At 33.8% G+C, this 14,300-nt stretch overlaps 1 protein-coding gene across 1 annotated transcript in view; it reads left to right on the top strand.

Moving 5' to 3' along the window:
* Positions 1-14,300, top strand: part of PTPRQ (protein tyrosine phosphatase receptor type Q) — a 113,062-nt gene that overhangs the window by 77,742 nt on the left and 21,020 nt on the right. The window contains exons 45-53 of the mRNA XM_087723397.1: positions 3,122-3,243; positions 7,404-7,590; positions 8,423-8,667; positions 9,115-9,181; positions 10,073-10,231; positions 11,301-11,523; positions 12,338-12,411; positions 13,034-13,133; positions 13,684-13,812. Coding sequence (XP_087579523.1) covers positions 3,122-3,243; positions 7,404-7,590; positions 8,423-8,667; positions 9,115-9,181; positions 10,073-10,231; positions 11,301-11,523; positions 12,338-12,411; positions 13,034-13,133; positions 13,684-13,812 — 1,306 coding nt within the window. The remainder of the gene's footprint in view (positions 1-3,121; positions 3,244-7,403; positions 7,591-8,422; positions 8,668-9,114; positions 9,182-10,072; positions 10,232-11,300; positions 11,524-12,337; positions 12,412-13,033; positions 13,134-13,683; positions 13,813-14,300) is intronic.

Genomic DNA, 14,300 nt, shown 5'->3' with positions numbered 1-14,300 from the left:
TCAGTAGTTTAACAGAATGTAATGAATCCATATGGAAAGATAAATTTAATTTTCTGTTTCTGTTTTCCTACCAATTTTCTGTTTCTAAATCTGCATGTTGTGTCTAGGCATTTTGAAGTGGATTTCTTTATTATGGGAATGTCAGAGTGCTGTTTCCATCTATTCCCAATTATAAGTAAATTTAATCACTTTGGTATATTTCCTCATTTGGTCTAATAAATATACAGTAGTGACAGCAAAACACAACAACAAAGAATCGGAGCAGAGTGGCATGTTCTGTATACCAATCTGATTCCTACTGTATTTGTTCTCCCCTCATCATGTGGTTATATATGAAATTGTCTTCCAGAATATTGAAAGACAAAGTGAGAACATAGGTATAATTCATAGAGCTCCAGTGGAAGTTTGCTCCAAGAAAAAAATACCTTGCTCAACTTACCTTTTTTTTAACCATTAGATTTCTAAGGAATCTAGAGGGAACAATATGTTTTTCCCCATACCCCTAATTCTTTACTGGCTATACAATAATGGAAGAGAAATTAGCATTCCTTTGCATTGCAATTGTTTCAAATAAAATTCAGACCAGAAGACGTTTACTAAAATAATAAATTTAAATTTATTTGTTTAAATATGCTTATTTAAGGATTCAATATTGTAAAAAAAAAATCAGCTAGAAGTTGATAGTTAAAAGAATATTCCCTAAACTACTGTTTTAAAGCTACTTTGCTAGTGCAAGCCTTGCTAAAATGAATAGAGCTTGAATCAAAAGATTCTTTTGAGTATCAGAAGGTCTGTAAAATGATAAGCTATCCAAATGTACCATCCAGCTAACAAACTTAACTGCTGCCTTTGCATCAGGACACAGATGGATGGGAAAAATGACCCTGACCTCCATAAGATCTACATTCCTGTGGAAGCATAGAAGCATGATAATCAGGAAATGACAGGTATTAGTTACAGAAAATGCATTATTGTGAAAACCAGGAGAAAAGTGCTCATGAGAGGAAGTGATTGGATTATATGGGAATGAGTGAATAAGACTGGGTTATTCCTACTGAGTAAATTGCTGTGATTTATAAGAGAAAGGCTATGGTGATATCTTACCCATTTCTGGCTAGACTTGTTTCACAAACAGTCTTAAATCAATATGTGACAGTTGCCATTGGCACAAAGTTTGTTTATATAAGATGTTTGTTATAAAGGTTCTAGGCTGAAGCTAATAGATTTCCAATTTCCAGTCGTATTTTAGTTATACCAATTCATCTGAAGTGTAATTCTCCTTTTGGGTGAAAATTCTTCAGCTATCACAAAAGCCAATAAAGAGATATATTGGTGCTTTAGATGAAGAATTTGAAAGGCATTGACATCCTGATCCTAAATACATTTATATGGAAGTGTCTAAATGTTCATCCTTTTGAGTTTTTTGCAGCTGTGGTTTTCAGTCAGGATGTGTTGTTTCCCAGGCATGTTGCCATTGGGTGAGGTGGTCACATATACAGTTAATTGACTGCCATTTTCAGAATTTTCCAATTCTTTGATACTTGCAATTCCTCAAAACTAAAAGATTGATTCAGTGCAAGGCATAATTCTGTACAGAGGCCAGCTCAGCCTGTGTCAGCATAGCTAACAGCAGAACTAAATAAAAAGGCTGTCAGAGCTTAAATGTTCATGTGAACAATCTCTAATTTCATTGGTATCAGAGGAATTTGCTTTCAAATAAATGCTTGGGACAGAAGCTGCATTACAGAAAAGGATTTATATTCTGTAGAGCAAGCATCAAATTTAGATATAGGAACAATATCTTTGGCTGGAGAGTTTTACATAATCATTTATATGAATCATCTTTCTGTTTTTGAAAATCCATTAAATTATAATTAAATAATTACATTATCAATTAAGTATATTTAAATAATTTACTTCAATTAAATCACCTATTATTTCATTTCCTTCTCTTTTTTACTACTCCAAGGAGTGCTACAATCATCTAAATTTTCATTTTGGTATCATAATTATAAAAAAGATGCAAACCTCTCCCAGTACCTGGTTAACATAATTAGTTTCCACTGAAAAGGCTCCCACGCCCCTTTTCTCCAGACCTTTTTGTCCACATATCTCAAAAGGAGATTTGCCTCTGTCCTTGTAGTATTAGTCAAGTGGAGGAGATTATCCATTATGTCCCCCACTGGCCCATTTACAATGAGATCAGGGCCAAATTATTAATGGCAGATAAACTCAAAAGAGTCCAATCTTAAAAAATTGAACTATTTTCTTCCAGATGTTTTTCCAACAGTCAATAACCAAGTTGCTACCTTTGTCTGTTCTCATGTAAACTTAGGAAGAAATGCTTCATTTCTTATCTGTAGCTTTGGCTTTATTCTGTATAACCTTTTTATATATAATACGTCTATTATTCTATTTTATATTGTATTGTTTTGTTGTTTTATTGTTATTCATATTTTATGACATTCCTATGCTATGACCTGTGGTTACAACAATAAACTTATGAACTTTACCCCAAGAATGTAAATAGACTTAAAGGCAATAATCCAATAAGGAAAAAGAATCCACAATTGTGTTGTTTTTGTATAGAGAAAGTCAGAATTAGAGTTATCTCCTATCTTTCCTCCAAAGGTTTCAGGTAATACATATAGCTCTGCCTCTATTTTTATCCCCACAGTGATTACCTTAGAGACGGAGCTTAATCTGAAGGTAGTGGCTGCCCCACAGTTGCCAAGTGAATTTCCATAGCTGAGGGTGGCCATCTTGGTGCTAATGCAAAATTTAATCATATACCCCCCTCCCCACAGAATTGATTTCTGGAAGATAAATGATAGCGCACACACACACCCCATAGGTGCTCTTGCCATAGGAAAACTTGCATCGTATTTTTTGGTAAAAGCATAGTACCCGTAAAGAAAGCTTTGGGAGGAAAATTGTATTTTAGCATTGTAAATAAGTATTTTAATGTCCAGCTATAATTTGCTCTTTTAGGCAGTTGGCGCTTCATTGTATTAATTAATGTTATTGCATAATAATAATAAAGACTTCATGGGTCATAATGACAGTTTTTGATATAAATGTTTTTTTAAAATAATCTTTTGACGTACTTTTCTCCCTGTAGCTCCAGATGCTCCCCCAGCAAATGTAACTGCAGTAGCTACATCTCCTTACAGTATTAATATTAGTTGGAATGAGCCTACCATAATTACTGGACCAACATTCTACCACATTGATATTTCCTCAGTAAGTCATTTCAAGTCTTCTATTGTTTGACTGTTATTCATATAGTAAGTAAAAGCAGAATTTTACTTAGGAATCAGCTATTAAATAATATTTTATTGAGTGTTAGTATACAATAAAAACATGGAACCTGCAGTTTCTGCATATCTTTTTACACCTTTAGTACTCCCCTGGCAACCCAGCAGAAAATTGTATCTTGATATTTGGGAATAAATAGAAAATATACAGAATCTCACCAACTAGAACCATTAGGTCCCCCCAAAATGCTAAAAGCAGCCTTTGGCCAGTCTTCTGAATAGAGGATATTGTTCACTGGACCAAAAAAGCTGCAGCTGATATGTTAACATTAATAATCTAATCAGCTGTACCAGATTCGACAACCTTTTATCTTTTTAAAACTATTTTTAAAAACTATATCTGTTTGGAAGATTCCTAGTAGACTCAAGGATTGAGTCATAAAAAAAAGTTAGCTGTGAAACCATTTTGCTTCTAATAGCATCCTTTTTATCCTTTCTAATTCTCCTCTCCACCAAAATACAAGGTAGGGACGAAATGCGAGCAGTCCTCATTTAGTGACCGCAATTGGGTCTGGCAATCAGTCATAAAGTGAAATGGTCACTAAGTGACACCACAACTGTCCTTACTTCAGCTTTCCTTTGCTTTACAGATCTGTGAAGGTCATAAATGTGAGAATTGGTTGCTAAACTACCAGTGTTCACAGTTACTTTTTCATCACTGTCATTTACAATCGCTCTACGAGCTAAAAGAAGACTACTTGTCAATGCTATGAAAAGTCTAAATAGATTCTACTAGATTGCATAATGGCCTTGAAATCATATCAAGGAACACACAGACTGAGTGTGAAGACTCTGGGTTACTAAGGTCTTAGATAATCTCACCATTCTAAGAAATCTCTAAATATAATCACAGATAGTCTTTGACTTATCACCATTCATTGAACAACAATTTGAAGTTGCAATGGCTCCAGAAAAAAAAAGATGTATGACCTGTATTTACACTTACAGGTAAGTATAGAGAGGTACAGGGCACCACACCCATCATTATGTGATCAAAATTAGAACACTTTGAAACTGGCTCATTTATGACCAATTGCAGCATCTTGTGATTGATTTTCAGCAACAAATTCCCATTGGGGAAGCTGTATGATTTGCTTAATTACTACTGTAAAAATTGTGGTAACATCAGCTGAAAGTAATGATTTATGATGGAAATGCCGGTTCCAATTGTAGTCGTAAATCGAGGATTACCTGTACTTACATTATCAGTTCAAAAGATTAATTACTTTCTTTAAGGAAGTTTCCAATTCTTAACTTTTGATATGAAATTACTTACTTTCCCTTTAAGCTTCTGAAGATGTGACTCAAATAGGGTCAGTGCTCTAAGCATTATTTGTATAGCTGGTCACTGACATAAGTAATGTATGAAAAATTAGATCTAATCTAATTATCTAATTTGTTAATATTATTTACTGCATATACTGATTTCTCCTTTTTTTAAAACCGAGAATATTAACAAAGATTGATTTCTTTTTAATTGAATTTGCTAATGCATGTATCCATTTTGTTGGTTTCAGACATTGTAATATTATTCTGAATTTTTATCTTTGGTAATAATAATTGATTAAACTATAAAATCAATGTTTGTATAATGATCTATTAACTATAAATAGTTTTTCATTTGCGTAATAAAACTGTCTCCTCCTCCCCCTTCAGGCCTTTATATACACTAATACCTTGAGCAATACTCTAGCAATTATTTTTGTTTATTGTTAGTTTTCACTGTTTAATTATATATTGTCTTTTCTTTTTCTTTCTTTCTTTCTCCCTCTCTCTCTCCCTCTCTCTCTTTCCATCTTTCTCTTACTTCTTTTCATTTTCTTGTTTGTTTAAGGATCAAGTATTTCTTGCTTTTCAGTGATGGCCAACATCATTTTTATTGCATTTTTCAGCCCCCTTGAACACATATGATTTACTTCAACTCCTTTGAGGCTAGCCTTTGACCACCCAGTGTGGTACTAAGTAAGGATTTAAAACCAAGTCTTCTTAGTGCTTTTTATTCACTGCATCATATTGTCCCCAGTATTATTTTTAATATGCACATCTTCATGTGCACTGTGTGTAAACACATACATGTTACCATAGGAAAAAGTTAATGAAATGAGCTTAGCTAATCTTCCGTGGAAAATAGTCCGTGGCCCAGTCAAACAGAGCACAAAGCTTAGCATTGTGAAAATGGAAGAAGTCTTATTATGTTCCTATGTTGTTATAATGAGCAGTGATATATGAAGAAATACTCTGTCCCTTGATAGTCATCCCAGGAAATCAGTATCTGTTTAGTACATCAGAATCTTTATTTAAGGTTAACTCTCAGTGGGGACACTAAAGCACATCTGTCAAATAAAATATGTGCTAAAACTATCTTAGTCTCTTAGCAGCTGCATCTTCAATATGACCCTATGGGACTGCTACTGTAGACATTCGTTTTACTTTTTTCCTATTTCATAATAGAAAAGAAAATTGGAATATGACAAACATGTGAAAATGTTTTGGTATTCATTTCTATGAAATATTTTGTTGTGTTCTATTTCTGAGACCTTTTCTAATTCCATCATTGCTTTATCCACCTGAAATGGAGATCCCATGTGGATTTTTCTGAAACAGAATCTCACATAAAAATAACCATGCCTCTGGTGAACGTTTTGGCTTTATGCATGTACAACTGGATTCAAATATGAAGACAAGCAAAGCCTTCTAGTTCAGGTGTTCAAAAACTAGGCTTGCTCAATGTCTCAGATGCTGCATTGCAAAACTATTATGTGTACAAAGATCCTTTATCTATTCCATAGGTTTACTGACTGCATTTTATCATTTAGTCTTTAAACTATTATATTTCATCTACTTATACTTTAGAAATCTGTCCTGCAATATTATCAGTTTTTATATTTGGACCTTACATACATCACATATAAGTAAATTATCTTCAGATGTATTTAAATATTCAGTTGAGGCCTGATGATATATAGCAGTGATGGTTGCTGTGCCAAAAGCAGGTGGAGCATATGGGGGTCGTGCGCTGGCATGCAACACCCATAATGCTATGTGTGCGCAACCCCCAGCACACATGCATGCACGCAATCAGCCCCCTCCGCTTTTGCCACAGTTTTTTCACCTTACCCAGGCTCCAGAGACTTCCTAGAAGCCTGGGGAGGGTGAAAACAGCCTTCCCACCCCCCCACCCCAATGCCCTCCAGAGGTCTCAGGAGCTTCCCTGAAGCCTCCAGAGGGAAAAAAATAGACCTTGGGGAACCCGGAAGTTCAGGAATGGTGACTTCCGGGTTCCCCGTAGGGCCGATTTTTGACCTCCGGAGCCTTCAGGGACCTTCAGGAGGCTTCCCTGAAGACTCCATAGGGCAAAAAATGGTCCTATGAGCAAACCAGAAGTTTGTTCCTGAATTTCCGGTTTGCCCGTAGGGCTGGTTTTTGCACTTTGGAAGCTTCAGGAAAGCCTCCAGAGAGCGAAAAACAGCCTCAAAAGAAGGCCGAAGTCAGCTGTCCAGCACGCGCATGCGCACTGTCCAGCTGACCAGGTATCACCTTGTGTGCCCTGACAAATGGCTACGCATGCCATAAGTTCACCATCACGGATCTATAGGGTTGTGGTTCTTTAGAATTGTTTATAGTCTCTACTTATTCTATTTACTGTTTAATGGAACAATGATGAAATAGGGTATTTTGTGATATTGGATCCTAAGACAGACTGTTAGATGTAAAAATTGAGAGAGTAAAAAGCATGATGAAACTCCAATTTTATGCATTACAAAGTATTCTCACAGAAAAGATCTGGAAAATTATGCCAATGATTTCTGGATTAAAGGTTCCCTACTATATGGCCATAAACAAGATCTAAAGAAAATTTATTGCATTAGTACTGGGATAAAAAAGCATGACAAAGTCATTATGCATGCTGTGTCTGTTTGTGTTATTCCTTAAATTTACCCACCCCACACATGCTCTGCACTTTTTTTCCCCTTGCACAGGTAGAGATAATCATTCAATCCTGTTAATTTGGTTTTCTCTTGATGATATATCACCCATTGTTGAATAATCTAATAAACATTATGCTTTTGTACCTGCTTGGTACAGGTGGATGCAGATTACTATCAAGCTTCATTTGTCAAAGCAAATTATGAGGATAAAACCCTCAGTATTTCAGGATTGAGAGCATTTACAAGGTATTCCATAGTAGTCACTGCTTTTGTAGAAGATGTTCAGACTGCACATACTGAAGGCAAGTCCAGTTCTTCCGTTATTGTTTCCACTTTTGAAGCAGGTAAGTGGCTAATTCTGTTTGTTCATTTCATTAAGTACCTGAGTACATAAATATTAGAAAGTAAATTACAACCAAAGTTGTAAAAAAAAATTAAAAGCATAAATAATTTTAAATGCATCTCTAAAACAACAAAGTATGCTATGCAGTGTCATATCACATAGAGACAAGAAAATCTAGATACAACCCCCTCTGGGCCATTAAAACTTTCAGCTTATCTGTTTTTCTTTTGAAAAGAAAGGTGGACCATGTAATTTTTATCTGATCTACCTGGAACTTAATATCACAGAGGAGCTTAAATTATCAACTATTATCTTCAACTTTAAGCCTTGGTCAATCTGTTGAATATAAAAAACCTAGTATATATATATTTTTCCCAAATGCAGTATAGTACAGGCAAATTGACTACAGATTTTGCTTCTTATGGTCTTTTAAAAAACCTATGCCATAATTTTTTTTCACTGAGAAATTAGGATACTACAGTATTTAATTGCTTTTTCAAAGAAAAGAAAAAGAAATCAAAGAAAAAGCAAAATGTGTAAGAAAAGAAAAAAGTTAATAAAAGTAGAAAACTAAGAAAAAGTGTAAACGGCTTCCGATGCTTTGCAGCATTTATAAATATAAATATATTTTAACCTCTCTCTCTAAAGTTACATCATGACTTTCCTTTCTATAATCTATCCTGTCAAATTGCCAAAACCACAAGTCAAAAGTTCATTTTTTAAATCATTTTTATGCAAAAAGTCCACAAGACCTACCTTTTAATCTTTTAGACTCTAGATCTGCTTAGTAATATTTTTAATTGACTTGTTCATCAGCTATTAATTTTTTTCAGTGCCTAGGGACCCACTTAACAATGTAACTTTTCAGAAGATACCAGATGAAGTAACAAAATTTCAAGTGATGTTCGTACCACCCTCTGAACTCAATGGGAATATTCAAGAATATCAAGCAATGGTATATAAAGATGATGACATAGACATCTTTCAAGTTTATAATTTAAGCATTATAGACAGAACAAACAAGTCAATAACTGCCATGATAGAGGGATTAAAAGGAGGCCACACATATAATATCAGTGTAAGTTGAACTCTTTTTCTCCACAATTAATAATAAGTTTACATTAAAAATAAAAAACTGAATAGGCTTTATTTATTTATTCATTTTAATTTATATATTTAAATTCATTGGCTGTCCAGTACCAATAGACCCTTGTTGCTTAGAAATCTATAAAATGAATAAATGTAATTAGATTTCCTGTTTTAATTTTCTTTCAATAATCTTGAAGCTGTCAAAATATATAGTGAAAAATGATTAGCAAAAAGGTAAATCACTGTTCCATATATAGAAATAAGACGCACTGCCTTCAATGAAGTTATTGATACATTCAGAATAAAATCATATTTTCCCATGTACTTTTTATGTTTTATATATGTTATCCCTTTAAATATGCATAATGAAATATAATTAATTGATACATTAGTAAGTATTAGACTAAACATGTTAAAGACTGTTTTATTTATTTAGGTCTATGCAATCAATAGTGCTGGTGCAGGACCAAAGATTCATCTTAAAATAACAACAGATATTAAAGGTAAACTATTATAAATAATAAAGCCAGGGACTGCAGAAGTATAATATCAGCTTGCTTTCATTTGGGTTTTCATACACTAGTTACTAGAATTTAATAAGCATATATCTTGTTTCATTCTCTATCTGGTCATAACCAATGATACTATTTTGATTGTAGTATAATGCAAGTTATCAATATAAAGTTAGATCTTACATAAATGGCATAATACTGAATTGAGTGATTTGTTATAAATTGAATTCAAATAATAATAGGGATTAAAATAACTTGAAACCTGTTTTGGCAATAAGACTATTGGTAGCCCTATAAATTTTGTACATTAATAGTGTTATGAATGAGATTCATATTTTCCGGTTTCTTGTGAAACATAAGATTTATTTGCACAATCTCACCTATAGTAATATAATTCAATAATAATTTCAGTTATTCAAAGATAAATAAGCACAATTTCCTATCTTAGAAAAGAAATGGCTAGAAGTGCTTAGGTAGCAAAACAGATAGTTACTGATTTATAATTTGTGAATTATCACTATTGGTAGGATCATAAAATGGCTATGATTCCATTCAATAGTACTTATTTGTTTCTTTATTAAATTTATTTGCCATTTACCTTGCTGTAAGGCAACTTACCTAGGCAACTTACAACAATAAAAATGGAAAAATGAAAAGAATTGTAAGCATAACAGTAATGGAATAGAATAAACAATTAAAAAGAAAAAAAATGAGAATACAGCATTGTGAGAATAAAAGAGGGTGTGAAGGGGAAGTGAGGTGGGGAGATGTGGTTTGCTATAAATCTAGAAGCTTCTAGTGGGATAGTTATCTGAATAGTAACTTTAAAATATTCATTGTGAGCACTGTAAAGCATTGTAGCATTTATTTGTCTCAAAACAGAACCACCAAGACCCAGTAAAAAGCCAGCGCCAGTTTATGATACTAGTGGAACATTACTCGCCACAGCCACTACAATTACTATTCACATGCCAGTTTGCTACTATAATGATGATCATGGGCCTATTAAGAAAATACAAATTCTTGTTGCAGAAGCAGGAGGTATAGATTGTTTTCTTCTTAAAAGGAATTTATGAATCTTCTTTCTATTTCTACCTTTTCTTAACCTCTATTTGTCTTACTTGCTCATGGAGATTTCTGAATTTTGGTTCTTGAGTTCTTCATGAGCTACATTTGGATTATAAATGAAAATTAATGGCAAAAGGAATGTTATTCACAGAAGATATCCTACTTGAATGAGCAGAAGAATTGAGCGGAAAAACTAGCAACAGAGAAAACAAATCTTCCTGCCATTGGTTTTACTCCATTTTTTAAACTCAATATAGAAATTTACAACATTTTGTGATATTAGCTCATCTGAAACATGGGATATTATATTTAATCAAATAGTAGCCTTGTCCTCATTTACTAATGAAAAATCTGATATTGGATAACCATTTGTCTGAAGTGGTGCAGGGTTTCCTGCCTAGGCAAGGGGTTGGACTAGAAGGCCTCCAAGATCCCTTCCAACTCTGTTATTCTAAACCTTATTTTCAAATTAATTGTCTGAGTATATAAATTTAGTATTGCACTATAAATAAATTAAATTTGGACATAGTGGTATGAGAATCATATCAAGTTATTCAAACTTTGTGATAGGCGCTTAATTTTTTTTTCATCACAATTCTTGGTGTTATTTGGAGTCATATTTTATCCTTTTTATTTAGGAATGGAGATAAAGTATTTAAAGGTAGTTATGCATACATAAAATTACAATTCTTTTTGATTCTTTAACAAATATTGTATACCTTAAAGCAGGGCTGTCAAACTCCCAACCCATGGGCCAGATGTGTCATGCGCTAGTCACACCCATGCCCATTTTAGCAAAGGGAGGGAAGTCCCAATACATCATGTGACAATGCTGTGACAATGTCAGTTTGACACCCCTGCCTTAAAGACTAATATATTTATAACTGTGTATGCTTTTGTATGCTACACTGTAATTTATCAGAGGCGTTACCTTAAAAGACAAATAAATGCACAAATAGAACTGGTAAATAATAAAAGAAAAGAACAAACAGGAATTATTACCTATATATTACTATATCACTTCTCTTTTTTGGGAATTCAGTTCAGAATGATGAAAATATCACCAAGTGGTATGATGCATACTTTAATAAAGCAAGACCTTATTTGGTAAATGAAGGCTTTCCAAATCCTCCATGTATAAAAGGGAATGAAGGAGTGAGCACCAAAGAGGATATTTATGTAATAGGGGCTGATAGCACTTGTATGATACCAGGAAGTGAAGAAAAAATTTGCAATGGACCACTGAAACCCAAAAACCAATATGTGTAAGTATTATTTATTTTATACCATCCATCTCACCTGAGTGACTCTGGGCAATTTACAATAAAATATGATTTGCATTTTTGGAAGAATTTACAGAGGTGAGAAAATTGACTTGTTTAATTAAGGAAAAGACCATATCTATATTTATTAGGAACTGAAAACTCTTTAGAACTTTTTGCTAAAAATGCAAAAAAATAATAATTAGTGATATGGATATGATTAGCATACAGAAAGATGCCAGTCATTATGTAACCTTTGAGAGAGAATATAAAATATAAATATATGTAGAACTGCTGTAAATATCGGAAACCACTGCTTTATATCTTTCTCTTTTTCTTTTTTATATTTTTTCTTTCATTTCATTTTTTTTATTTACTTATCACTTTACTTTTTCTTTATTTAAATTTGCGCTGTTTTTACTTTGTAAAATATTATTTAATAAAAATTAATTTGAAAATATGCAGGATTTTGCAGCAGCTTGAAAGGTTTGGAGATTGTGGGGATATTCACACAGAAATGGTTGGTATCTTCTTAAAACAGACCTATATTTTCCTGGAATTTCATAGTTGCCCTTTACAGCTGCAATGCAGTTTGAGAAAAAGACACACCTGAATTGCTAGCAATTGCCAGTATGGATCTACAAGGCACAATTATGCTCCAAAGTACCATTTTTCTTTGAATCTAAAGAGCTGCAAAGCATGTCACAAGCTGCAAGGATGGTGTCTTTAATTTATATATACAATTTATAGCCTGTATACTTATAAAGTGAGCTTGTGTGTGTATGTGTGTATAATGTTATGTGTTTGCTGTTTATAGATTTAAGTTCCGAGCAACAAATATCAGAGGTCAATATACAGATTCAGACTATTCAGAGCCCATCAAAACTTTAGGTAAGGAAATGTCTATTTATTAGAAAGGTACAAATCATTTTGAAAACTTCCTAATGAATCTGTCTCCCTGTTGTTATAAAGATAACTTCTTTGCACCAAAGATACAGGGCTACATTGACCATTGACTTTCACATCTGTTTCTTTTGGCCACTCTGCCTATATATGTAATCTCATTTGAGTTCCTCTAGGGCAGTGACTCCCAACCTTTTGGGCACTAGGGACCAGTTCCATGGAGAAAGGTTTTTCTGTGGACTGGAGGGGGCATGGTTTTGTGTGCAGCTTGTATCCTGTAGATGAGGCTTTGTATGTTTGCATGGCCCAGTTGCTGGCATGCTGTGGACCGGTGCCAGTCAACAACCAGGGGTTGGGGACCCCTGCTCTAGGGGGTCACTTACATTTTTTTTCAAATGTTCGTGCCATTTAATAAAATACTTCATTCATTTTTAGACTGTAAAAGTTATTGGTAAGAAGTAGTTCTCCGAAAGGCTAGCAAATTTATTGGTGCACCTATTAGTACTGATCATTGCCGTAATGACCAGGATGCAGTTGTAATAACTAGTGTATGATTTCAAATAATAGTTTGGAGTTTAAATCCTAATATACCACCAACTTTACATTACAGGTGATGGGCTCTCTGAAAGAGCTGTAGAAATAATACTTGCAGTTACTTTATGTATACTCTCTATTGTTCTCCTTGTGGCTATAATTTATGCATTTGCAAGGTAAGTTCATATCTAGGTACAAGAATTTTTTTGTTGTTGTAGAGGTAGAATTACTTATTAATTGAAATAAATTATATATTTACATTCATTGACAAATAAATATGTATTGTTATAACTTTATATCCAGCAAGGAATACATTATAACTGGAGGTCATAAACTTTATTCAACAATTTATAAGCATTGTATAGAAACCTAATCAGCAAACAGAATTAAAGACTAGCATGATTGAGGTCTAGTGTATGAGCTGGGTCGCACGCATAGTATTATGGGTGTGGCAACCCAAGCACGACCCCACTGCGCTCCCCCCGCTTTTGGCATAGGAGCCAAAAAAGGTTAGCCATCACTGACCTATAGCATAGTTTCCATATTTCAAGGACTTTGTAAATTGAAGTGTGATACTATGCAAAAGCACCTGGAATGAGTTGCATTAAAATCCATTCTTTATAATTATGCACTGTAGAACATATTTCAGAAATGCTCCAGTGAGGTTGAAGTTTATGAATAACATTAAATATTACATCTTATTCAATATCCTTTGTGTTGGTTTAGAATTCGTCAAAAGCAAAAAGAAGGGGGTACATATTCTCCACGGGATGCAGAAATCATTGATACTAAATTTAAACTGGACCAGTTGATCACAGTGGCAGACCTGGATATGAAGGATGAAAGATTTACACGGTAAGCAAACTCTTTAGGCAAAACAGTAGTTCTGGAGGTCTGAAGCCATGACCCTATTGTGACCTTTTACTTGTTTAGAAGTATTTGCGGTATTCTTATTTGCACAGGTCACGAAGATCCTCTTTCAAAGGGTGACCTCCAGACACTTCTCTCAGGAATTTAGATAATCATTTGGTCTTCCCCATGTTGGGATAAGAGAGAAGGGTGCCTTTATGTATCATGCCCTACTATTGCACATTATATCCCTAAGCTGAAGGGTTTTTGATGTAGAAATGTAAAGGCACTAATAATGCTCTGTTATAGTGGCCTCAAAGTAATGCAATAACATATTGCTCTCTGCTATCTGATAGTATCTCTGAAATCCATCAGCAATCAAGTTCAAGCTATAGCATGGTATGCAGATTCTGGATTTGTTTCAGGAGATCAGAATTCATGAATAGTCATAATTTTGACCGAATGGCTTATTTCAACCTAACATTTTTTATCAG

The sequence above is a fragment of the Thamnophis sirtalis genome, unplaced genomic scaffold (genome assembly GCF_051295495.1).
Source record: "Thamnophis sirtalis isolate CommonGarterSnake01/CBP01778 unplaced genomic scaffold, rThaSir2_p1.2 scaffold_9, whole genome shotgun sequence".
NCBI lineage: Eukaryota > Metazoa > Chordata > Lepidosauria > Squamata > Natricidae > Thamnophis > Thamnophis sirtalis.
This window is presented reverse-complemented; position numbering and strand designations above follow the sequence as displayed.